This window comes from Megalops cyprinoides, chromosome 10 (assembly GCF_013368585.1).
Source record: "Megalops cyprinoides isolate fMegCyp1 chromosome 10, fMegCyp1.pri, whole genome shotgun sequence".
NCBI lineage: Eukaryota > Metazoa > Chordata > Actinopteri > Elopiformes > Megalopidae > Megalops > Megalops cyprinoides.
In genome coordinates, this window is record NC_050592.1 from 5,317,834 (window position 1) to 5,343,503 (window position 25,670).

At 43.9% G+C, this 25,670-nt stretch overlaps 1 protein-coding gene across 1 annotated transcript; it reads right to left on the bottom strand.

Moving 5' to 3' along the window:
• Positions 1-14,335: 14,335 nt before the first annotated feature.
• LOC118785251 (trophoblast glycoprotein-like) lies at positions 14,336-17,450 on the bottom strand. Its single transcript, XM_036539855.1, has 2 exons — positions 17,191-17,450; positions 14,336-15,210 (listed from the first exon to the last, which is right to left on the bottom strand). Exons 1-2 carry the CDS (start codon positions 17,448-17,450, stop codon positions 14,355-14,357), a joined length of 1,116 nt encoding a protein of 371 aa, XP_036395748.1. The 3' UTR covers positions 14,336-14,354.
• Between the last annotated feature and the right edge of the window lie 8,220 nt (positions 17,451-25,670).

Below are 25,670 nucleotides of genomic sequence, written 5' to 3' on the forward strand. Positions count from 1 at the left end.
TTGCTCCTTTAATACCAATAAATACCAAAAATCATCGATTAAAATAAGGCTTCTAATTTAGCCAGCATGCATTTAATCAGCTGTCCAAAGGTTTATCTCTGAAAAAGGTAGGTTTGTCTTCAAAAAGGAGGGTTTGCCTTTGGTGGGTTTGTCTCCAAAAAGGACACTAAGTTTGACCTTTTTTTGCTTGCTGCTGGGAGACTAACACGTGTTAGTCTTAGTGGCCAGGAATCCTGCACAGCCCTCTGTACACCTCCCCTTTGCCACACTATGTGCAGTATGCACACCTGCACATACGTGCACCCATACACAGACACGCAAGGTTGCCCCCCCCCCCCCCCACCCCCGCCCCTGCCCCCTTTGCCCTGAGACAGAGACAAATGCCCGCTGTCAATCTGGCCTTGATCAATAGGGAGCATTAGTCCCGGGTTCCCGCGGTCAGAGCGAGCGAGTGAGCACATGCACTCAGGAGAGAGAGAGAGAGAGAGAGAGGGAGAGAGGGAGAGGCTGCGTGCCACCTGCCTGCGTCTGCAGACCTGACCGCGGCACAGATCCGTCACCCTGCCCCACTTTCCCCCCTGCCGCATCGCTCCATCACCGCCGGGCTCCACCGAGGAAGGAGGGGGGATCCTCGCGGTGCACGAGAGCGGGGGGAGGGGGGCGGGGACTGGGCGGAGCAAGGGTTTGGATAGAGGAACCCCGCGGAGATGCCGCTGAGTCGACCCAACAATTTATTTAAATAAATGTATTTAAATGAGCTTATTTTAATGAGTGTTAAATGCTTATATTAATTATTGTCGATGAGCTGGGTGGAGCAAGAGTTCGGATAGAGGAACCCCAAGAGGAAGTTGCTGAGTCCATCAAGGGGCCAGAGCTGTGCTTATTTAAATGAACGTTGATGGGGCGGGGTTTGTGATGGGTGGGGTTTTGGATTGGGAGGGGCTTGTGATGGGGCGGGGTTGGGGTAGGGGGTGGGGGCTGTGAGGGAGTGGGCCGTGATGGAAAATGCTCACAAGATCCCTGGGTTTTAAATGTTGAGTCATCCCTCAGAAATTTTCTACTTTTCAAAACAACCTTCCTTTTTTTACTTTGAATGCTTTTTACTGACTGTTAAAAGACCTGTGAAAAGGAATCACTCCTCACCATCTGTGAACACTGGGTCCTCCTCCCGTCCCATCTCTTCCTCAAAAACCACTGGTTCATTCTCAGCCCACTAGCTGTGTGCCATTCAGGCTCTTCCTACACTGCTGTAGCATGTCAAACTTGACCCCGTTGCTATGACAATGTTTTTACAACAGACCTGTGAATCTCTTGTTAGGCGGGCAATTAAGAGGCTATTATTACCAAACTAAAAATAGTTTTATGCAGATTGTTGTTTTGCTAAAGTCCCCTTATACCCTATGTTTAGCCTTTCTCTGAGAGCTTCTCTGGAGCCGCTTGTTCATGGCTGATAGATATTTGCGTTCTGACATTTAGTGGAGCTGTGTTCAGCCGATAACGTCTCAAAGCAAGCAAAGAGAAAGAATTGCTCCATCACATTTTGCAGCTCCAAGCACATGGAACACCTGACAGCTCTTGTTCTCGGCTGCCTACCTTCTCATGATTTGTGCCGGACACAACATGCAAACAAACGCAATGAGTGAGCTGTTTGCTCTCCTCAGAGAACATTGCATTACATTATTATCATTTCGCAGAAGCTCTTATGCAGAGCATCTTATATAGATTACAATTATTATATATTGTCTGTTTATATAGCTGGATATTTACTGAGCTAGTTGCAGGTTAAGAACAAGGTACTTGTAACCAAGGTGCCCAAGGGTATAACAGCAGTGCCCCAGCGGGGAATCGAACCAGCAACCTTTGGGCTACGAGCCTTGTTCCTTACGGCTACGCTACACTGTCTCATGACATATAAGTCTTAAAGAACACATGCCTACAAGAATATACAAGAACTTGATGTTTCTTTTGTCTCGGAAACTGTCTTGTCATGGAAACGATAATCTATCTTGTCACCGTTGTTTACTGGTGCAAATTGGACAAGCCATTTCATTCTGGAGACAAAAAAAGAATAGAATTAGAATGAAAGAATGGTGTTTTCCCAGCTGGCAGTTGTTTTGAGTTATGTTTCGCATAAACCCCAGAATGGATGGTGCTCATGTTTCAGAGCAGATCGTTTTAGCAAAAGACTACAATGGAACTCAACATCCCGCATTCCAGCGCTAACAATAACAGAAAACAAATGATGTTGGAAGGAAAGAAAACACTCTCAGTGGCATCTGCAAACCTTGAACCTCCGAATCTCAAGTCATCTGAGGACAAAGATTCTCCTTGTCTTGGGGGGGGGGGAGAGAGCGGAGGACATTATAAATCATGGCAAAAATGAGCCTCATTCATTCCGAGAATTGACTTCACCCCTGTGAGAGACCGTTCTCCATCACGGATGCAAAAAATTTGCAGAGTGGCGCGTCCCGAAAATGAGATCTCAGAGTCGTTATCGCTCCCTTCGGCAGACGTGCGGGAAGAGAAGGGTGGGGAGATTTAGACATCACTGAGGGTCGTCATCTGTCATCTTCCCTGTGGAGGGAGTGGGACGCAGGCGGAAGTGGCACATGCTTTTTGGTGGCACAAATGGAGTGTGGTATTGCCGGGGTGCCAACAGCATGTGTCATAGATGGAACATGCTTGAAGCTTCAAAACAGGCTGATGCTTCGTGATGCTTTCACGGCACAAGTGTCAGCACCTGATCCAAGTGGGTGCAAAAAATACATCTGCCTCAAAGAAGGAGAAGGGTGGCGTGGGGTGGGGGGGTGTTGGGGGGAGGTTGTATTCCACTTTTTACCCTCAGCTGAGAGGAGCAGGTTTTGGGGGAGGTGGTGATGGGCTGTCTAAATGGCCATGATCTGGTTCTGACACTTTCGTTCTTGTCAGCATCTATATGAGGTTGGCTGTGTGGTGGAACAGGTGTTGAGCCAATCAGCAATCGGGCGACAGTGACAGGTACAAACATGGAATACATCAGGAGAGGGAGGGAGATAGGGTTTCTCAAAAACGGCAACAGCAATAGCACTGAGAGGATGACTGAGGGGTCTCCATAGAAACACCAAGCACATAATGTCAGCTTGATGGTACTGTGAAAAGAAGTGCTGGTAGTTCACTGCTATGTACATAGTAAAGATAACTAAAACAGATCACGGATGTTAAGCTCGGAAAAAGAAATTGTCATCAGTTTTGCTGCTTACTTGGCTTGACAGTAAAACACTACAGCAGTAGATAATTAAAGCCAGGTTTCCTTTGACCCAGCTGAACCATATGCATGCTGTTCCACTGTGAGCCAATTTAGGATTTCATGTTTCAGATTAAAACATATTCCATGCTGCTTATGCGCAGCTGACCCCAGGACAGTGTTATGGTTGAACCTGGTGCTTGAGTTGTCTGGTGTCTCCAACACACGCCTAGCTGGTGGGTGACTTTGTCGACAGAATTATGCATTCACTCCTCTGGTGGTACGTGTGCTTGCTAGCCTGTGATGGAGGAAGAAATCCAGAAATCCAGAGATGCTCGTGCTTGTGCCATGCCTGCCATGTTGAAAGTACAACAGAAACTTTACAGCAATAGGGCGGCAGTGTAGCACCGCGGTAAGGCACAGGGCTTGTAATCAAGAGGTTGCTGGTTTTATTCCCTGCTAAGGCGTTGCCACTGTGCCCTTGGGCAAGGTGCTCTACACCAGCATTTTCTCAGTAAATACCCAGCTGTATAAATGGACAACATGTGAAAATTGTAACATATGTCACTCAGGATAAGAGCATTCACTAAATGACAATATTATAAAGTAATTGATGGTGACAAACAGCACAGGTGGTTTATTCTCTAGTTTGAGCCACTGGTGATATGGGAGGGTAAGCTCCCTAGCTAAGAATAAGCATTGCTAAAGAAATGAACACAATTCAGATGACTGTGTTCCATTAACTACTGTTGCTGTTTTACTTAGAGATGTCTTCTCCTCTCCGATATCCTCATTGCAATGCAAATACTGTCTAGTAGAGCATGACACTCTCAGGTTGTGTGAGTTTATTTCAGCTCCATCTATTAGCAATTTTTCCAGGCTCCTGCCATAATTTTCATCCATCTAAGACAGATATATTGGCATGAATTTAACAGAGCCCAATCCTAATCATCCTGAACTGCTCTTTCTGCTTAAATATTACGAGCCTTTATCTCCTGCTTCTCTGAGGGGTTTAGGCCCTTGCTCTCCACGTTTGCATATATAGTTAGTTATAATTCGCAAACAATAGTCCTTGATGTAATAGCTCTTGTAGATTGTATGCTGGGCTGTGTTTTGAGTGCCAGCAGGTGTAGCGTGATGTCATAATGGCCACTTCTGCTTGGTTGGGCACCTGGGCAGCCAGCCAGCCCACAGTGTGGATTGGCTGACATTCCCTCACCCTGGGTCACTTTACTGTGGAACCACCTCTGCCTCACCTCAGGCATAACTGACCTACTGCAGAGGCTCGGTCTAGTCTGATCTGCACTGCACAGAAAGCCTCCATATGCTTTCCTTCAAGTCATTGTTCTAATGCCAGGTGTGGTAGAGGGATGGCTCAGGAAAGAGAACCAGGCAAAGATGAGTGTTCCAGAGACTGGATCTCCCACTGTGATTATGGTGATACGTGGATCTGCTTCTTTAACCATCTCTAACGTCTAAATGAATGCTCACCAGCCAGTCACCAGCATGGGCCTCTCCTCAGTGATGTTACCGATCTAAGAGCCGGTGAAATTTCTCAGTCTTTTCAAGGAAATACACACACACACAGGGTACACGCCGAAATGAACACTGAAATACTTTGGGTGGGCGTTTGAAGTAGAATGACAGAATGATAGCTGTCATTTTATCCTTGCAGCTCCCGCTTGACCCCAGCTTCTTTTTCAGGGTTCTTTATGGTTAGCCCCTGCAGACACTGACCCCAGGTCAGCCCCTCACAGCAGATGCCCGTACCTGTCTGTGGGTCACTGCCATGGTATGCCCTTCCTAATGGTCTAGGTCACTGCTGATTTATTTCAGTATCAGTGACCCTGATGGCTATGGATATCCTCACCTATCAAAATGGTTCAGACTGACTTTATCCTTATCTAATTCATTGGAATTAGATGCTAATATAATTGCTAATTGGTAATTGGAAGTTGGCGTCTCCGTCATTTTTTGTTTATATTTACATTTACATTTATTTATTTAGCAGACGCTTTTATCCAGAGTGACTTACAAAAGTGCATACAATAAGTATGCTTCTTATTCAAAAAACTGCATGTCAACATCCATGCAGGGAAGCTGGTGCAGGATTGATCCAGGTGAGTTTTTTTGTTTCTACAGCATCTGAAGCGAAACCATACACTTACCTTTCAGATGCCTCACGCAACAATATTCTTACCAGTGTGGGGGGTGTAATTCTTGGCTGTTGTGTCCAGTGTGACAGAGATGCACATGTAATTAAAATCAAAGAGAAACCCTGCTTCGCTGGTGGCAAGCAGATGGCAGTGCCCCCTGAAGGCATAATGCCCTTTGACCCCCAGTGTGCTGTCCTCCTCCCAGCCAATGAGAAGTCAGGAGTCCCCGTTGGATGCACCAAGCCTCCTCCCGTTTGAGCATCTGGTCAGCCCTGTGAGTTAATAAGAAAATCATTGCAATAAAGCAGTGACCTTAAAGTATCCCGCGTGAGGATGAGACTATAAATCTTTCTGAGAAATCCACGCCCATGTCAGTGGGGGAATGAGGATCCTTGAAGGCCATAATATCCATGCATAAACTTTTAACAGCATGCAGAATCCCTTCTGTTTGGGGGGCTACACCGTTGTCTTTGTGCCCAGGTGACAAACTCAACTGATTCTTGTAATAACTCTCCAGAAATGATTTTTAAACGGGATTGAACCCAGCTTCCCCTTATTGATGTCATTAGTCTTGTTAGGTCTAAAACAGGCCCGCTGCACCTCTCATACCATCGGAGGCCCTGATTGATTTCCACCTTTTGCTTTTTGTGCATGAAGGAAAAAAAAAAGAAAGAAACAAGGCACATTAACGAAACAAAACGAGGCAGAACGTCCGAGGTTAACGAATGAGGCATTTCATTTGGTTTATACTCCCTTAATCAATGTGGAGATTTCTGTTCCCAGAAGATGGAGCCGACTTTGGCTCCTCCTGGATGTATCGGCCTGGCGCTCGGCTCCATGCACAGCTATCGATGCGTGAACCGGATGATGAAGTGAATGGGGAGTTGAAACTGGCCGGGGTGTTAAATCAACGGGGCTGCAATGGGCTCCCTCCGGGCTTCCGCAATGTATATAGAGGCAAACTTTTCCCTCCATAAATCTATTTGTACAGTAGCAGGGGGGCCTGGGTCTGTGTTCAATCGATGAATGGTCGCCTTTGAGTGGGCGTCGCAACATCAATTGATCTGTGGGCTCGTCTTGCGCATCCTCTTGACTGAAACTGGTGTTATATTCAGAGCCCCATCCTCTTAGAAGACCCACCAGCACCTGGAATAAAGGGAAAAGCCCAATATGAACCTTATATTTGTGTGTGTGTGTGTGGTGGTTGTTGGATGGGGTACTTATTTTCTGTTATTTACACATTAGACACATGTAAACCCTTAACAACTCACAGGGCTCGTTTTTGGTGTGTTTGGGTGCAAACCCTGCCTGACATCGCCACTCCCACTTCTTGAACTGGTGAGAGAGAGAGAGAGAGAGTGAGGGTGAGATCTCTCCAATTTTACTCGCTCCCTGGGTTTAATGGACAAAGAGGAGACCTGCTGAGAAAGGGCTCCAGACCACTCCATTATTCATGCGGTAAAAGCCATTCCTCTGCCGTGTGGTGTCTTAATGGCATTTTAATGACCAGCGCCGCCCTCCCACACGCTCCCACGGGAGCCCCCATTTCCTGGTTCCCTAACCCCCCCACCCCCAACCCCACCCGTCACCAGTTCCACCTTCATGACTTGGGGCAGGGTAACCTGTTTTGTACAAATTATTGGATGTATCTATTTAGAGAGGTCAAAGAGCAATGTCCAATGGCCAAGGACCAGAGTGGTGTTGTTTGCGAGTTAGTAAAGGAGGATTGCTTGTATGGGTCATTAACTGCTTTGTGCCAATAAATCAGACCTTAATTTTAATGCTATCATGACTTCTGTCACTATTGGAAATAACGATACTGTGTTGGAAATTGGAAGACACCCATGTGACTGAGACTTATGTTATCACATTAAGCTTAACAATAATGGATGTAATTCAGTGTTTGTTATATCCAAGAATTTCCCTTTTTGGCTTTTTTTAATTGAACAGAGAAAAGTCATAATAATGCTTTTATGCATTTTGTAAAGAACAAATTACTGGCACAAAATAAGATAACTTAGCAATGTTTCCAATTAAACGCAAGGGGAAAGCATGACAAAGTGTGCTTGAGTGCCTTTTAAAGGATCTGAAAACTGAGAGCTGAACGAGCCCTCACAACCAGGAAAGCGCTGTGCTGTTGAAGTCTTGATTGTGAGAAGAGGACAGCTGGACTGAGTCAAAGAGAACTCCATAAAAAGAGCAGGAAAAGAAACACCAAAAAAGAATATAATGGGGGAAAAAAGGGCTTCAGAAGTTGACAGTGCCCTTGTGATTAAAGATTGGGGTTTCATTTCTGGAGGCATCTGTGGGAGGTTTGCTGTATTGTTGTTTTTCAGGGCTTCAAAGCAGCACAGTGCACACATATAAACCCTCTGTGTGTTTTTTTTTTTTGGCCCCCAAAAGGCACTTATTTCCTTGCTTTCACTGTATTTCTTCGGAGGCCTGGCTGAATTCACACAGCATTTTTTACAGTTTTCTAGTTAGTTAGTACAAAAAAAATGCTCTTATTTCCATGTGGTGATTTGGTGAAAAGTCAAAAAGAGTCTTTGTGAATCCATCTACGGACACTTTTTTTTAGGAAATCTGAATTTTTTGGTCCCCTCACCTCATTCTTATTTTGTCAATCAGAGTTAGGCCAAGCATGTGGAAGAATAAACTCGTCTAGCTGTAGTATGTCACTATGGAGCTTGATGGAGCTATGGAACTTTAGGTAAGTTGCAGTCACAATTTACTCCCATCATGATAGTCATGGTATTATAATTGAGGTTTCATTAAAAAAAAACTGAACCCCAATTATAAAAATATATTTTAACAGTATAGGGAAAAGTTATTGTTTGTGCGTCGTGCTGAACAGGAGAGCACAGTTATAAGCACAGGTGCGTGTGATGCAATTGCGAAGTGTGTCTGATGCAATTGCAATGTAAGGGATGCATTTTTTTTTTGTCACGGCTCTCAGGGGTGCTTTGTTAGTTGAAAAATAGTGGTACATATAACGTAATGAAAATAATGTAATGCGTTGTATGCAAGTTTGGATTTGTACAGCTGGTGGCTACAAGGAATCCCAGCCAACTTTGTTTGTCAGGAACAGGACTTCTCTTCAGGAAGTCCACCAGTAGAAAACAAATGAAGACAGAGAAAAACACCCGTCGTTTGTTGCTTTGTAGGGCTATAGGCTTTTTTATGGCAAGTCCACATGGCGCGCTCTCTCTCTCTCTCTCTCTCTCTCTCTTTCTCTCCCTGTCGTCAGGGTGATGGCTTATGGACTTTCAGAATGTTTAATGCCTTACAGATGTGGGATGTTCATCTGAGCCATACTGTCATGGCCCTCAAAGTCAGTTAATGGCACCAATATGTTCCCCCAACAAACCGATCCAGAGACAGAAAAACGGTTAATTGTTCCAAAGGGAAATTTAAAACAATTCAGCAAAACACAGTGTTTTATCTAATAGCTTTCCAAAACCACATGACAGAAAAAAAATATGAAAGAACAAAAGACTGAAAGCTGAGCTAGCTGTCTTTAGATCTGTTTAGTGGTTTGGTCGTTCATGCAATTAAACAGTCAGCCAGTTGGAATGCTCCATAACAAAGTCTGCTGTAGATTTCGACTTTGCCGCAGAAGTAACTTCAGAGAGAACATTATGGAGGGATGTGGTGCAACTGTCTGTAATGCAGCACTCAGATGAAATGCAGCGGCTACCCTGCATAACCGTTGAAAGCTCTTTGTTACTTGCATGAATCCTCGTATAAGCAATTAGACACAGACAAATTGAAGATGTTTGTTTTCGCAGACTGAATGATCCTGTTTTTTTCCATTACACAATAACAATATGGTTGGCATTAGGTCTTGAATTTGCTCTCCCATGTACTGCCGCATAGTGCTCCAGGAATACCATACACCATGGCGGAGGGATCACTGTTTCCGTCTTAAAGGAGGGTTTGTTGTAAAACAAAAAATGTATGTAAATTGGAACACTTTAAAGGGATACACAATTTCGGTCGGGGCTGTGAAATGATTTCAAAATTTTTAAAAGAGTAATAGTTTTTGATCTTTATTAGCTCAGCACAAATCATTATTTTTATTCTGATGCAGGTTACTGTTTATTAATAAACCTTAGTTTATTAATATTTTGAATTTGAATGAATTCCGCTTTTCTGAAGCATGGAAACACACCTGTATCAGCCGACCACAGCAGGACCACTGCGGGGCTGGAAACAAGGGCCCTCGTGGGTTTCCCTACACCTTCGCATTTAACCTGGACTTAAGTACAAGGCACATCAGGCATTACATTTATTCATGTACATTTATTCATTTAGCAGACGCTTTTATCCAAAGCGACTTACATAGGTTTATATCCATTTATACAGCTGGATATTTACTGAGGCAATTTTGGGTTAAGTACCTTGGGTACAGCAGCAGTGTCCCAGCGTACACTGCCGCATATATCTACTGCCTGCATGAAACAGCAGGCACATAGTCTATTTTCTTAAAGATCCTTTGAATGTTGTGCTTTGTTAAAAAAAAAAAAAGTAATTGTGACTGTCTGAAAAAAAGGATCCCTTGATCAATCAAGGCCAATACCAACCTCACCCTGTGCTCATTAGGAACAATGCTGACATCGATCACCCCATCTCTGAAATCCATGCGGATATGAGATGCTGCACTTGGCCGGCGGGTAACCTGCCTAACGGGCACATGGCTCTCAGTGCTGCTCTACCTTTTACAGAAACCCTGGGAAGCGTCACCTGCTCTTCGGGCGTCCTCGCCGTTTCTTCCTGATAAACGGCATGGGAACTCCAGGGGGTCATTATTAAGAGTGATGGTGACATCAGTCCTTACCCAGCAACAGGGTGGATTAAGGACAAGGCCCTCTTTTGTGTATAGAAATGGGGTTTAAGGCTGTGAAGCTCCTGCCCTTGTGAAATTGGGATCTGGAATAGATCACTCATAACAGCAGATCTCCTCTCCTCTATGGTAAGCACTCCAAAATCCCACATCTGTCCTCAAACCATCTCTTAAATGTGTCACTGTAGCGGGTTGAAGTGCCACGTGTTTGAAGGTTAATGACCAACTGAAGCAGGCCATACAGTGTCATACCAGGGGCAGCTGGTGACCTATAAACTGGGAGTTTCTTAGCTGAGCATCCTGGGCCTGTTTTTCACTGTTTCACTCAACCAACAAGCATGGCACTGTCAGCAAGGCTTGCACATGATTTCTTTTTATTTGATTGCATGTGATGTAATGCCTCCATCACACGTGTGCACCTAACCTTAACCTTCACATACAATTAAAAAAAAATGATTTAGTGAACTGGTCTCTGGCTTCTTTGATATAGTCAAAAATACTTACTATAACACAAAGTCTTATGATTACAATGATTTCATTTTTGGCACACAAAGGCAGTGCAAAGCAACAGCAGATTCAAGTGAGCAAAGAGGAGCCAGCAGCTAGTGAATGATACTTATTTATAGTCATGCTTGTTGCTTGTTTTGTTTTGGACCAAATTTTTATCTTTATTTTCTGATGAGTGGAAGGGACATTAGAATCAATAGTCAGTGAACAGAGAAAATGGAAAGGAAGGGGGAAAACACCATCATTATCATCATCATTCATGTACCTACATGCTTGTTTTTTTTGTAAAAAGCAATTAAAAATAAGTGCAGGACAATTATCAGTGAAGGGGTGTGTTGTTGCCTTCACCCTGTCTTGGTCATTGATCACCAGGCACCACTTATTGCACTCTCAATCTTTTAATAGTCATGAATAATATAAATACAATATATATAAAGGCCATGGAGGCAACAGGAATGTGCTATCATTGACCACTTAAACCAGCAGCGTTTTCATGGATAGAAAACCATCGCTATTTTAAGAAATCATGATACAAATGGATTCTGAGAGGGTGCATTTCAATATCAAAAAAGTAACTCAGTCCAGAGGCCGTGTTTAATAACTACATTTCAAAATTTAATATTTTTTTTGTTTGTTTGTTTGTTTCAGCATGCAGAACAGACTTTCCCTATGGGTATAAAGCAAACAGTCCTTCACAACATGGCAATGCAGGAGAGAGTCCTGTCTTATGTTTTCCAATCAGGTCCAGATGTACCAGCCATCACCATTTGTCCAGCCCATGAAAGTCTCAAAGAAAGAGGGACAAGGGTGTGATCCTAATGCAATGTGTATTAGGGGTCCCATACTGCAATTACAAAGATTCGGCACAAGGTCTGTTCACCATACTAAAGGACCTTCTGGAACCCATCCCTGACAAGAAATAAATTTAAGTTTGTTGGCAATGTCCGGATTCTCTGTTACTTGGTAAACATATGTATCCCTCTTCACAGAAACCTTGGTTACAATTGCTTACCCGCCTGAATTCCGGCGGGATGTTGGCTTTGCCCCTCTGGGGCTGCACTACCTCACTGGCCACCCATCCTCTCCTCTCACCTCGTCCAGCCAGTAGTGCCACCAGCTCGGTCTCCAGGAGGTTAACATCTGCACCGCAAAGCCAATTACCCAACCGCCCCGTTTTCTCACTTTCACACCCTAAGAGGAAAATCCGAGCTGTTCCCCTGGCGATGGGCTGGTCTTTCGCATCTTCGGTGTCCCCAGACATTTCCACATGCGCGTGGTAAACGGCGGAAGCTTTCGGATGAGCTACTTCGGTGATAACTTGGGTCTAACAATGAGAAAATCAGTGGGAAAACAAAGGACCCAGCATTTTGTGGATACATTGTAGTTCACATTACTTTTACTTTACATATACTGATCGGTGGATGCTCTTATCTGGGACGATATCCAATGCTTGTAAGTGTACACACTAGCGTAGCAAATCAGATACCCAGCCAAGTTATAGGCTTGCAGAATGCTGGCACACCTGTAGCTCTTTTCAGGGTTTCCTACAGAAATTGTGTTTGATGTCTGAAGTCTGATATTCTTACAGTAACAAGCGAGTCCCTCACTCAAGGCTACAACAGCGCCCCACCAGAAATATTAATGAATTCACAACTAATGAACTACACAGGTTTCACATACCCGGTGCTGGCCCTAATGACATGAACTCTTCCTTGTGTTTATTTTATTCATCCCGGCTGAGCCCCTTTCCTGGTGATAAAATGAAGAGCCAGCCATAGTTTTAGAGAAAAACATGATTTGATGAATTCATGCACAGGGTTTGGGATGTTAAAACCAGTGAGTGAATACTTTGAAATCAGGATATAAGCAGCAAATAAAGCATGAAGCACATAAAGACAAATACAATGAGGGCATGATTTCTGTTGAGTTATTTCATCCCTGGATGTTTTCTGCTTTACACGGCTGTACAGATGTTTGGAGAATCATCATCAAGACAGAAAGAGGCCGTGGCCTAGTTCACCCAAATTATACACCTGAAACAACTCCCCCTGCTTATGAAAACCTCTAAACTCAAAAAACAAGAAAGTTTACAACATTTTTTTGTCCGTTTGTTTTTGGCTAAAGCTACGATGGAGGTGTGTTACTTTTGGTTAAATACCTGGAAATGTCTGGCCAAAAGTTTTTTATGTACCCTAAAAGATCGGGCAAATATCTTCCAGGTCAACGTGAATGACTTGAAACATTGAGAAATTTCCAGTGGAAATTTCACTGTTAAATCAGAGCTGAGTCAGAGCTCAGGGAGACCTGTTTAGCATATCAGACACAAGCTTTCCTTCACTAGCACTAACGGAACCTCTGATGACAATCAGCCATGTTTGACAGTTGAGAATAATTTGTATCTGAGCATGACATCTGTTTATGACAGCAAGAGCTCCACTTTCAAGGCTGCCTATGTATAACAATGTGTGTGTTTGCATGTGACTGTGTGTGACTGTGTGTGTGTGTGTGTGTGTGTGTGCACGGTGACAGTTCAGAATCATGTGTATGTTAGCATGATATCAATTCATGACAACCAGAACTTTACCATGGAGGCTGACTGTGCATACAAATGATTGTGTGTGTGTGTGTGTGTGTGTGTGTGTGTGTGTGCGCGTGGTGGAGTATTTGTGGATGTGTTACTCTCTCATTCTCTCTCCAATCACGGACTGGTCCTATCCCCACGACAGCGACGAAAAACACATGTCAAATGAAAAAGAACGAGCAAAAAAGATTACAAAACTGGCAGAGAGCCTTTTCCGCCGCTCTGGTGTAACTGCCTCCTGCCAAAGACAACACAAATGGAGCATGGAAAGCTAAACACCTCAGCCTCTGATCTGCAATATGTTTCCCGCAGTGACAAGAGGGCTGGGGGAGGGGGACAGTGGCTCATTCTGGAACGCTGTGGCGAAAAGCTGCACCAGTTCAGTCCTTCTCGTGCTGTACGAGGCACCTTTGGGACCAGTCTTATTCACCAAAAGAAGGTAATCTTCTATTTACAAGGGCTTCCCCAAGCTTTCGACTACTCACCAGCACTGGTTAAATGAACCGGCCAGGCGCTTGTCGTTTACGAAACCTGAGCCGAACACTCCTTCTGGCCTCACACCCCTCAATGTCATCATCTAACCTTTTTCTTCTCCTCACAATCCTCCAAATGAAAATTCTACACAGTCCATCTAGTAACCTGAAATCTTAGAGTGGACTGAGAGGAAGTGGTCCAGTGGTTTATATGACCTCAAGAGACCAAGGCACTTGGTTACAGGACATGGAAAAGCAGACAGGTACTGCTCGGAGGGTGGCATTGGGGGACATTCTACAGTCCTTCATGTTCCACACAGAGGGAGAGAGGCAATGACAGGTCATCAAGAATGAAGGACATTAAACGCAAGCAGGCTTTGCATGCTTTTAGGGAACAAGGGTTGCAAGAGTTGTTGAAATATTTATACAGCTTTATACACGGTATGTATGTACAAATTAATGTTACAAACGAGTAACTTCTCTGTAAATATAAATCCATTCCTTCTCTTTTTTTTTTTTTTTTACAAAATTGTCTTTGCTACAATGGGGCAGGCTAGGTGGGATAGGGGTATCACAAATCACCGGAGGTGGACACCTGGGCCAGGCGGGGGTCCGAGTCTATCTCGTAGCGGTAGTGGTACCCCTCCAACACGTCCCGGCAGGCGTCCCGCGAGTCCACGATCCACTTCTTAATGCCCTTGCGGTTGAGGTAGAGCACGAAGAGGAAGACCACGCCCACGAAGCCCAGCACCACCCCGAGGAAGACGTAGGAGGTCTGCAGGGCCAGGTCGGCGCCTTCCCCCGCGCCGTCGCCGTGGCAACCCAGCGCCCTCTCCCCCAGCCCCCGCAGGGAGGCGTTGCGGAGCTCCGGGGGGGAAGCGCAGGCCACCCGCTCGGCGTCGCCCACCCGCGCCCTAGAGCCGTTGAGCCAGGCGGTGAAGTCCTCGATCCCGCAGGCGCAGACGTAGGGGTTGTCGGCCAGCAGCAGCCGGGCGTGGGGCAGGCGCTCCAGCTCCAGCAGCGCTTCCTCCTGGAAGGTCTTGAAGGCGTTGAGGGTCAGGTCCAGCTCCTCCAGCTGCTCCAGGCCGGCGAAGGTGCCGTTGTGCACCGCCACCAGGGAGTTGTTGCCCAGCTGGAGGCGCCGCAGGCCGGGGAGCGGCGAGAACATGCCCAGGGGCAGGAGCACCAGCCGGTTCCCCGACAGGTCGAGCCGGAGCAGGCCCCTCAGGCCGCCCCAGCGCAGCGCGGTCGCCAGGTCTGCCACCGAGGAGTGGTTGTAGAGGGAGCGGCTGAGGTTGAGGTCGCGCAGCAGGCCCGAGGGCACGGCGAAGGCCTCCGGGTGGATCAGCGCCAGCTGGTTGCTACTCAGGTCCAGCGACCGCAGGCTGCGCAGGGCAGAGAAGGTCTGGGACTCAACCTCGGTGATCCTGCAGGACAGGAGAGAAACACTGGTCACACACCTCTGTACCAGGTCTGGTGCTATGGGGGGGGGCGGGGGTGCTTAGAGGTGCACTGCACCCCTAGGTGTCTCCTTATATCCTGATATGAGTATTTATGACTTTTTATGCACCCCATGAATTGCAATTGCACTCCTCTATATTTTCTCCCAGTGCCAAGCCTGCTCTGTACCAATGAGTGCGAGGGGGACCACTTAACTCCAAGCACTGCCTCTGTCACACTACCCCCTTTTCCACCGTCGGGACCTTAAAGAGGGGAATACCAGAACCATGTGCTCCAATTGCATTTCCTCTCACAGACCCACTACCAGGTTGATCCCGCCCACCACCAGGCCCAGCCAATCACCGAACAGTAAGAGGCTGCAAATTTCCTCAACAAGATGCTAGGCAATCTACGATCTTAGAGAAAGCACAAAAGTAAATGGCTATGCTTCAGAAAATACAATCTCTTATCTTTGATCTGTGCTGAGCCAGCTAAAATACATACTCATAGCTGACTAGGATTATAAAAACCGTCATCAAAAAATTCATTCTGCCCCTTACTGACTTTAGACTGCCCTCTGTCCCCCACTACTACTATTAAAACTCTGCACTTGTCCAAGAAAATATGCACTTTTGCCACAGTGCCAGCTAGGAAGCAGTTTTTTTTCTCATGTTCAATCCTTTACCCAGTTTTGCCAGAATGACACTCTCAAGGGCAGATAGACAGTTTAAACACTGACAGTGGGGTTAGACTGTACTGGCATCTATGGAAAGCATGGACCATAAAACAAACCGATTTTATTTTCAGATTTTCAGCTATTTTCAGATTTTAGCATGCATTCATCTTGTTATTAAAGATAAAATCAAAGATAAAATATGCAATTCTTCGATAACCCAAACTTTTGGTATTTATAAATTGTGGTCTGCCGTTCTGTTTTTTTATTACCCAGTAGGCTGTCTGTCATATTTTCAAAATGTATCTCTCCTTCTCACCAGACTAGATTGTCCTGGAAGCCAGTTGTGATATTTCCCACCAGAACTTCATGGTACCGCCTGGTTCTATTCCCTACAGTGGAAAATACCCTATTATGTTTGAGTGTAACTCATAACGTCTCCTTCGGGGTGACTTGTAGTTGATATGTACGTCGGAAGAAAAAAGTTTTTCCCCATTTTTTTTCATTAAATCGCAGCAACTCGTGTTTGGTTCATTGCTTGTGAATCCCTCCCTGTGGGACTCGTACTACACATTGTATTAATTATGCAATGGCTCTCTTATTGTAGTGACTCCCCCTTAAACAACAGTGAAGCAACAACGCTTAGTACAGCTTTATTCACCCACTTTCTGGGCAAAGTATAGCCAAAGGTGTGTGCTTGCAGTCAGGTACTTCTCACATTTGCCAGCAATGACGGAGTAGAAGGAAGACGAGCTGCAAGATAAAGTTTTACAGGTGCCAGCAAACCTGAACTGCGCCGGAGTTACTCGCTTTAAGCCTAATTAACCAAGACAACCCTTTGGTCCAAATGGACAAAAGGAGATGGGAGAATTGCGTTGAAGTGAGATCAGACAGTAAAATTCACAGCCGTGTTTAGAGTGTTTGCATGCTAAACTTGGAACAAACTGTAGCGGCAAAACTTATCGAAATCTGAATATACGGTATGTATTACCCGGTACAGAAGCCCTACGAGCATACTGTGGCTTGTATTTATTAATTATATCTGTGTAGTTAAAAAATTTGGAAAGCCACTAAAATTAATGCTTTAATCATAATATGCAACCGAGTGATTAAATGATACAAAGGACTATCATTAATAAGTTGCATAGCTCACAAACTGGCTCTAACGCAAAGCATTTTACATGATTACAGAGTGGGTACATGAGCTATTTCAGAACATTACCAATTTTTTTTACCGTTTATTGTCAAAAAGGAGACTACTAATGCGCTGTTGCTTGTTGACAGTTTCCCTTACCTGTTATTGCTAAGGGACAGATTGGTTACGTTCTCGAGTCCTTTGAACGACTCGGGTCCGATTCGGCTTATCTGGTTGCCCATGATGAACAGGTTCCTCGTGTACCCGGGGATACCGGACGGCACTTCTCGCAGATCCTTGGAGACGCATTTCACAGTCTGCGCGGCTTCAGAGCACTCGCAGCCCGACGGGCACGCCGCGCGCAGGGAGGACGCCCAGACCAGCGCACAGAAGATGACTCGGTGAACCAAGGCGATCATGTTTGCAAAACAGAAAAAAACAAAGAAAATTCTGCCCCCCTAAAAAAATTAAAAGTTAAAAATCCACAAAAAAAAGTTTCAGGGAGAGCACTGGACAACAAATCACTTATCTGTGTATCCCAAGATTGTTTAGGTGCATAATTGCGCTTTTGTGAAGTGCTAATAATTTTTTCCCAGATTGTCTCCGCTTGTCCAGGACGCGTACTAAAATAAATACGAAGAGTATCTAACTGCTTATTGTTTTGTCCTTGAAGGAGACATTTCTTATTGAGATTTCCCTTTGCATCCGAGCAAGTCTTCCCTGTCTCCCTTGGAGTTAAGTTGTCTTAAAGTTTGTTTCTGCCCCTGCTTCGTTTATGCACTGCCGGCATGACTGAGCTCTTTGCATTTCAGAGGCCCTCGCGTGAGTGGATCGCGCTATCTTATTTCCATGAGAAAAGGAGACATTGCAGTCCAGAGCTCTTGACGCCTCGGGTGGCTCTTGCGCCGCTTTATCGTACACACAACGGAATTAAAAACATCGCTCAGTCGCGGACGCAGGAAATAACGGGGGAGGGGCCGAGCGCCATAGGTTCCACCTTTCTTAAAGGGACACGGGTACGTTACGGCTTTCGGTAAAAGGAATGCCGTGAGCATTTTGGAGAAGCTGTGGACCATTGTCATTAATTTCAGGTTCACTTCTTTGTTTGAGAACGCTTGCCATATGCTTGTCGAGTCATTATTTCACTATTTTTTCTAATAAGGTTTTATGTATGCGAACGTTTATCACCGTTATTAGAAAGCTCCCACGAAAACACAATCAGTATTTATCGGTATCTTTGCACAGTGGATACCGGTGTGCATTACATTTGGCAGTCAAATAAACTTTTTTGTACTTTCTTATACAGCTCGTAACATCCACCTGCCTTGAATCACATTGGCAACTGGTCTCATTTCTGGTGCCAGTGGTTGCTGCCTAATCTTTCTGTCTGGCAAGGTAAAAACAAATTCCAGGAACATCTTGCGCGCGGCAGGCTTCGTGGGTGAAGAGTGCGTGTCACAGTAAGCAGCGTTATGGGCGCCCAGCACGATGACACGCACCGGGAAAACGCGAGCATGTGCATGTAGTTCAAACAAGTCCGGGTTCACATTGTGTTTTCTGTTAGGGCACCAGCCATGTGTGTTAACGGACAATGATGTATGATGAACATGAGAGGTGTATTGTATTTTAGTGTATATATATCCAGTATACACGCGCATACACATAGATACATTCGGATAACAGGGTAAGCAATATAGGCAAATACCAAATAAAGTTTGTATTAGTTTGTATTAATCTTTTTAACAACATTTAATACATACAATGACGCTTAAAACTATATGCGTTTTTTCAGATTAGTTAAAAAAAAACCTTATCACAGTGCATAACTTATGCGGAATATAATATAAATTTGACACTGCGATAATAACGATACTTCAGACTCCTCCAGGGTCCTCGGTGATAAATGTGTAGTCAGCACAAAACAATGGAGCTTCATATTTAAGACAGGAGGTGCATTGGGAGATGTATCGCTCGAAAAGACTCTTCGTGTTGCAAGCCTTTATTCGGGGATGGTTATTTTTGGTTTAATACAAGGAAGAGGAAGCGTACCACAGCGTGTACGTCTTCCTATAGCTGTCTACTGTTATCAATAGACGGTGTTGATGAAGAAAACTTTTTTGCTTTGTTAAAAAATAAGTAAAAAAGTGAAACCCTCAATCTATTGGGTGCAAACTTTCCGCATAGATATCTAAGGCATTTTGTATAGGCCTAACAATTATTCAATTTCTGTTAAGACACCATTTATAGAACTCAATACTACTTCATAATAGTCAATAATTTTATGAAATGAACGCATTTAGTTAAGTTAAGGTGATCTACCTGATTGCATGTTTGTTGAGTGAGTTCAGCGGGTGGGCTCAAATGCGGTCAGGTCAGGGGCATTAGCATGAACGGGATTGTTGCCCCAAACAGACCAGAGCATGAGACAGCTAAACTCTTTCACAGCCAGTGAAAGATCTGAGGAAGCCAGGATAATTATGGTTGATCTCGCTGTACTTACTCCATTTATACACAAATTGTTGAGCAGACAGGGACATTTTTGCTTCTAATCCGAATTAAGAAGCGTTTTCATATTAACAATAAAATAACCCACAATCATTTGGCTGCAAACACTTATATGTGTATTACATCACGAGGGACGTAATCTCAAATTTCTAGTGGACCTGGAAACAGACGCACCTTCCAAGTCACTGTACAGAAATGGTTATGCAGAGCGTGCATGAATTCAACCGTTAAACCTGTTATACCTTTGTTCGAAAACGGAATCAACAGTTAAGCGAGTGGCTTCGGCGGGCGGCACTGTCTTTGATCCCTTTGTAAGCCTTGCCGCTGTCAGCATTAGCAATTCAAACAACTTTAAAAAGCGACGGAAAAAGGGAACCATGACATGTAACAGTGTCAGGTAATCAGCCCCCAGCGACCACCCCACCCCCCTTTCCCCAGTTCGGGACAACAATTTTAACAAAAGCCTACAGACAGTGCGTCGCTTTAATGTCGATGAGAAAGGGGAGATCAGAGCGCGGCACGTATAATACCTACCTCCCACTGACCGCTCGCCCTCTGTGGGGGTGCTGGAGAGAATAGCAAATCGGTCAAAGTGGTGGGGCTTTTGACAGCGACTTGTCAAATCCGGCAGAGACTGAAAATAATATATTGAGCCTGGCTGAACTGTGATAGCTTTCCATGTTGGATGCTTATTTAAACTCTCCTTTGGACAATTTATTGCTCTGCAGCACAAAATTCCCTAAAAACACAGATGGGTTATTAACAGACTAAAACAAGGCACGAATTGTACAGTCAACTGTACGACAACAGGTTTCTACTCCTGTGTTACATGAGGGTGTTAGCAAACACAGGAGAGTCATTTTAGTTGTAATCATGATGTCAGTGCAGATAGAGGGAAATCAATCCTAATTTGGAATCGGTTAACTGTTATCTCAAATCCATCTGGGGCATTGATTTGGTGTTGCTATAATTGTCCCGCTATAATAACGCGACGTCTGCTTGCGCTCCGTAATTTATCACCTAAGGAATTTCCCCCTCAGTTTCCCATCATCTCTGATGCCAGGACCAGGAAGTGATAATTGCTTCGTATCCTCGCAAGAACAATCTGTTCATGGATCATCACTACTGTACACAAGGTGTCATGGGTACATTGTACTATTATTACCAGAAGCCCCTTCCTTTTCTGGGCGCATCAGAGGCCGTGGACAAGCTGCCGTGGAAGGTGGTGGGTGGTGGCGGCGGTTTGTGTGTGTGTGTGGGCAGGGGTCGCATAACTTCATCACCCCACTTCAAAGGTTGCCAGTGATTCATTCCCTCCACACTTCCAGTCAGCAACCGTGATTTTCCATGTACCTGAGTTCGTTGCCATGCTAGCAGATGTTGCCATTTCGCACTGTGTTAGCGAAAGCCACTTTAAGCCATACATATAAAACAATAAATTACGACACGGAACGAAACTTCTGGACAATGACCTACATGGAACACCTTATCTAAGTATTTCCCGACAGAGGGAGAAAAAACGTAACAAAAAACACATGCAATCAAATTATCAGGATCGGAATTAAGACGCAAAACACAATTTGGGAATGTTTTTTAACTAAACAACCCTTTATTGAGATTATAACTACAATACATATAATTTATGCACGACCCACTCATCCTACAGCAACGGCAGATCCTTGGAGGTACAGAATTTCAGAGAGTAAACAGGAAAACTACAGGTCAGGGCTATGAAAAAAAAAACTGAAGCAAAACAAATTCTTCTGGAAATCTGTCGGTCTGGTGATGTAAACAAGAATAAGTGTAGACACAGTGCAGAAAAAAACAAGACAGAATTAATCCTGATCAGGGGGCCCTGATCCCCCAAACCTTTACGCGAAAACGACCACACCGCTGTAACCGGGATGACCGTGCCAGAGGACGCGGTTTGGAAAGAGAGAAGGGGGCCGGCAGCTTTTCGGCGAGTGCTGAAAGAAGCCTCTGAGGAATGACTGCGGGCAGGATTATCCCAGAGCCGTGGTGGGCTCTTGTCCGCAGCCCTAATGGCTTTAACCGCGGGGACTCCGCATTCCTGGCCCCGTGACTCCTGGATACGGAGGTGCCGGCGACGTATAATGACAATCCAACAGCGCTTTGAAAAGAGTATCATTGGATCTAAAACGGCCCACCTGCCAGGGCCGTGCAGCTGCGACCCCCGAGATTCAAGCTACTCGACATATTTGCTACATGAAGGGATTCTGCCACCGCTCGCATTCCGGAACGGCAAACCGAGACAGGCACTGACATTTATACAAAGAAGCTCATATTGAAGAGTCAAAGTCATCTATCTACTGGGAATTGAACTCAAGTCTGTTTTTTTTTCTTGAGGATGTAAATAGCATTGCCAACTGTTCCTGCTGCTAGTAGCACCCCCTCGTCTCATCCTTTACTGCCACTTTTAATAACCCTTTAGTCAGCAAAGGTAAAAATCAACCCTCTCTGTAAGGAGTATAATTTATAAACGTGGCTACCTCCCACAAAAGGAACACCTGGCAAGGTCACTCACGAAGCTACTAAAGTAGGCCCACCACCTATCTAGGTACCTAGGATACTACTGCAATGCTAACTCAAAGTCTTTTCTATTCACCAAAAACAAAGGGCCGATTGTGTGTCCTGAAGTCAGGGATAAGACCGATCAAGGAACTGATAATCCTAGATTTTATCTAAGTGTTTGCTACCCAAAAACCAAGCTTGGTCAATGACTAAGACTAGGACGAGAGGCAACCTGTAGTGGGATCCTGCCTTCAATGTCTAACTGCACCAACTATTCAGGGACTTTCCATGATAAAAGCGTATTTCTTTCAGCACAAACTGGGGCCCAAAAAATGACCAAATTTTAAATCTGGGAAAAGAGGGAAGTACAAATGTCAAGGCTCTCAGATGTGAGCACTGTCCCCCTCAACACTATTTATAAAAAAAAAACAAACAAAGAATGCATCCAAAAGGTGTGTGCATTCATTCATTCAGCCAGTATGGGGAAAAAACTCTAATCGAATGGTGTTACTGCCCCAGATTTGGTTAAAGGGAAGTTCTTCAGCCCAAGTTTCAATCATGGCTCACAGTCTTGAGACATGTAATAGAGTCTGTAATAAGCTGATCAGTCTCAGGTACACACAATTGACCCTTATCGTAAAAGCCTCAGAAAACTCATCTAGAGACATACAGTATATATAAATATATATTTATGTTCATATATTCCTTATTAGGATGTATTGCTGTTGATTAGTCCTAGAGCTATAATGTCCTAATATCAGAGTCCTCATCAAATGTTCACATGGATATGTACATATAAACTCATGCATACACACAGGCATACACACATGCATGTATGTGCAAACACACACACACACAAATGCATGCATTTGCACCCACATGCACACACACACACACAGGCACATATCTGCAATACTGCAGACAGGTCACCATTAATTTAAGTAAATAATTATTTCTCCAAAATAAGTATGGGGGTGGGAAACTCTGGCATTATTCTTGAGATATTCAAAATACCTGATGACAGTTTCATATCAGAGCTTTACAGTCAGCAAGATTATATTTCACCTAAACGATTATTTACACAGCACAAATGGCATCACTCTGTTACTAAATCACTTAATAACCAAATGGACAATATATCAAAGGAATCAGCCTAGAAAAATATCAAGTCAACATACAAGAAAAAAGTCATTCAGTACATCTTGTTTGGTTGCAAACCATGCATTGACTCAGTGTCATTATCAAAATAAAACTAAAATAAAGACGACATATCACTTGGTAAGGATGCAAGAAATCAGATCAGAGCAATACAAACAATCAGACATAACATAACCTCAACAGAAAGATGGAATAGTATAAAGCCAGGAAACCCCTGAGCTTTTCTCTGCAGGTCAGATGTGGAAAATTACTGAAATTCATTTAAGTTCAGCTGTTTCACTGTTGCCATAAAGTCAGACTTGGGATCAAATACAAATTCATTTGCATTTACATCAATTACATAGATTTGCTACTTGTTAGTCTTTAACTAAATGGATTCACACTACATTTTAGTATGTGTTTTTCACTGAATAGCTACCCTTTAAGCAACATTTCCATTTGAGTATTTTCATTTTGTTTATTGCATGGGGGGGGTCTGGTGGAGCTGATCGCCAAAATAACTTCACAACAATAAGTGGTAACGTGAAGACAAGCTTAAGATATTTGAATTTGAAAATCAAATTAACCATACTTGATGAACTATTTGGAAATACTTGCCTGTTCAATGAAAAAGGAGCTCAATTTTTGTTTTCTCCAAAAACAAATACACAAAAAAATGTGACTGAAGGAGCTGGGTATTTCTGCCTACAATGTCACAAAGACATCAACAGGAAGAAACTATATTAATTTGTATGCATTTGACCCAAAGCCTGCCTTGGGTTGATTCAGAAAATGAACAGTAATTTCACCAAACCAAAATCATTTAAAGTATATTAAAACAGTACTCTCTCCAGCAGCTCTTCAGTAAAGAGAATTTATGCACATGCAGGTATAATGGCTGGGTACATGCTTTAGTATGTCCAACTAAAGAGTAATCCTGTGTTAACCTTCTTCCTGAAAGTCAAAACATAAATAATACTGTGTGATTATTTCTCTCTCAGCAACACCACAACTGTTGTAAACATGACTCATACAAAATATAAAAACGTTACATTCCAAAAGGCACTATGAAAATTATCAACAGAAAAGGGTGACTGTGACATGGGGAAAAAAACCATTATGATTTTAAATGGCTCTGCAAAGTCACCTTCAATAAGCATCTTGTTTAAACAGACTATCTGTGCCCACACTCAAAGCGAATATTACATAGCTTGCTACACTGGGAATCCAACTACCAGCTGTGGACTGTTAAAAACATTCTGGGTTTTGGTGTCTGAAAAATTCACTTATGTAAAGAGAGAAACTCATAGAGGAGGTTTCACCCTGACTCTCGTTTGTCTCTACTTTCAGCTTTCAAAGAGGATTGACGTTCCCTCAATGTTTAAGAAATGCGGGTGGAGGGGGGGGGCGGTGGCGGTTGAGCTCAACCTGTGGACAATACACTGCCTGCTGGCTGTGTCCCTCGTGCAGAGAAGGGGGCGGGGCGGGGCCGGGGGGGGGGGGGCGTTCTGTTTGATGTGCAACAATAAAGAGGGTTCACTTCGATCCTGTCTGCAGCAACAGAGCAGAAAGGGGGTCCCTGTGCAGCACTTTTTTTTTCATTTTGGATTTGCAGCTTTATCTGTTATGTTATTTAATCACAGTATTTTATGCTAAATGCATGGAAAAGACAAAGATTTGCAACCAGCCAGTTGAAAAACCACAGGCAACGCTAAGCTTAGTGGTTCCTGTGTGGGCATGCTATTGCCTACTACCAAATACTAACATTACTCTGGTCATTTCGAGGGGTTCTGTTTAAGCTGGGGACACAATATGCTCACCTGACATTCTCAGTTAGAACTCTTACAAGCAGGAAGCGGAGGTCTTGAAATTCAGTGCTGCTCATAATCATATTTAGTATTATTACAAAAAGGAAAAAAAACACAGCTGCATTTCTGTCTGCTATGTAATTGATAGGTAAGATAAAACCAATGACGGATTTCAAACAGAAGGGTAATTTAAAAAAAAAAAAAAAACCACTTGCTTGCTGAGTAATGTATCCACCTGGTGCCTGTATCTGAGTCCTTCACAAAATGCCAATACACTGTGATAAAAATGGCATATAAACAGCAGTTAAATACAGATTATAATTCTGGGGTCTATGCTCAAGCAACTGGAGCCAGATATTCATTTTTTAAAAGATGAATGCAAGAATAAGAGCTCTAAAAACAGCAAATATCTCACTGTTGCACTTCCCCTCATAACACACACATATATCAAGGCATTTCTGCAAATTATTTGAAAATCAAATTGACATGCCAGTTTCCTCTTGCCATGCAATACATCACACAGCTGGCTATCCTCTGAAAGTCAAGACACAGCACTTTTTAAATCGCTGGGAATTGAGAGCGTTCCATAAGGGTTTGGTGGGCGTCAAGAGCATAGAAATGAAACTACTAGAATGGCTCTGTAAAAGCAACAGAACA

Bases quoted from the DNA above. Each gene is read 5' to 3' on its own strand.
- LOC118785251 (XM_036539855.1), bottom strand. From the start codon at position 17,450: ATGATCGCCTTGGTTCACCGAGTCATCTTCTGTGCGCTGGTCTGGGCG. The intron at 15,211-17,190 runs GTAAGGGAAACT...CCTGTCCTGCAG, and splicing joins CTGTCCCTTAGCAATAACAG to GATCACCGAGGTTGAGTCCC.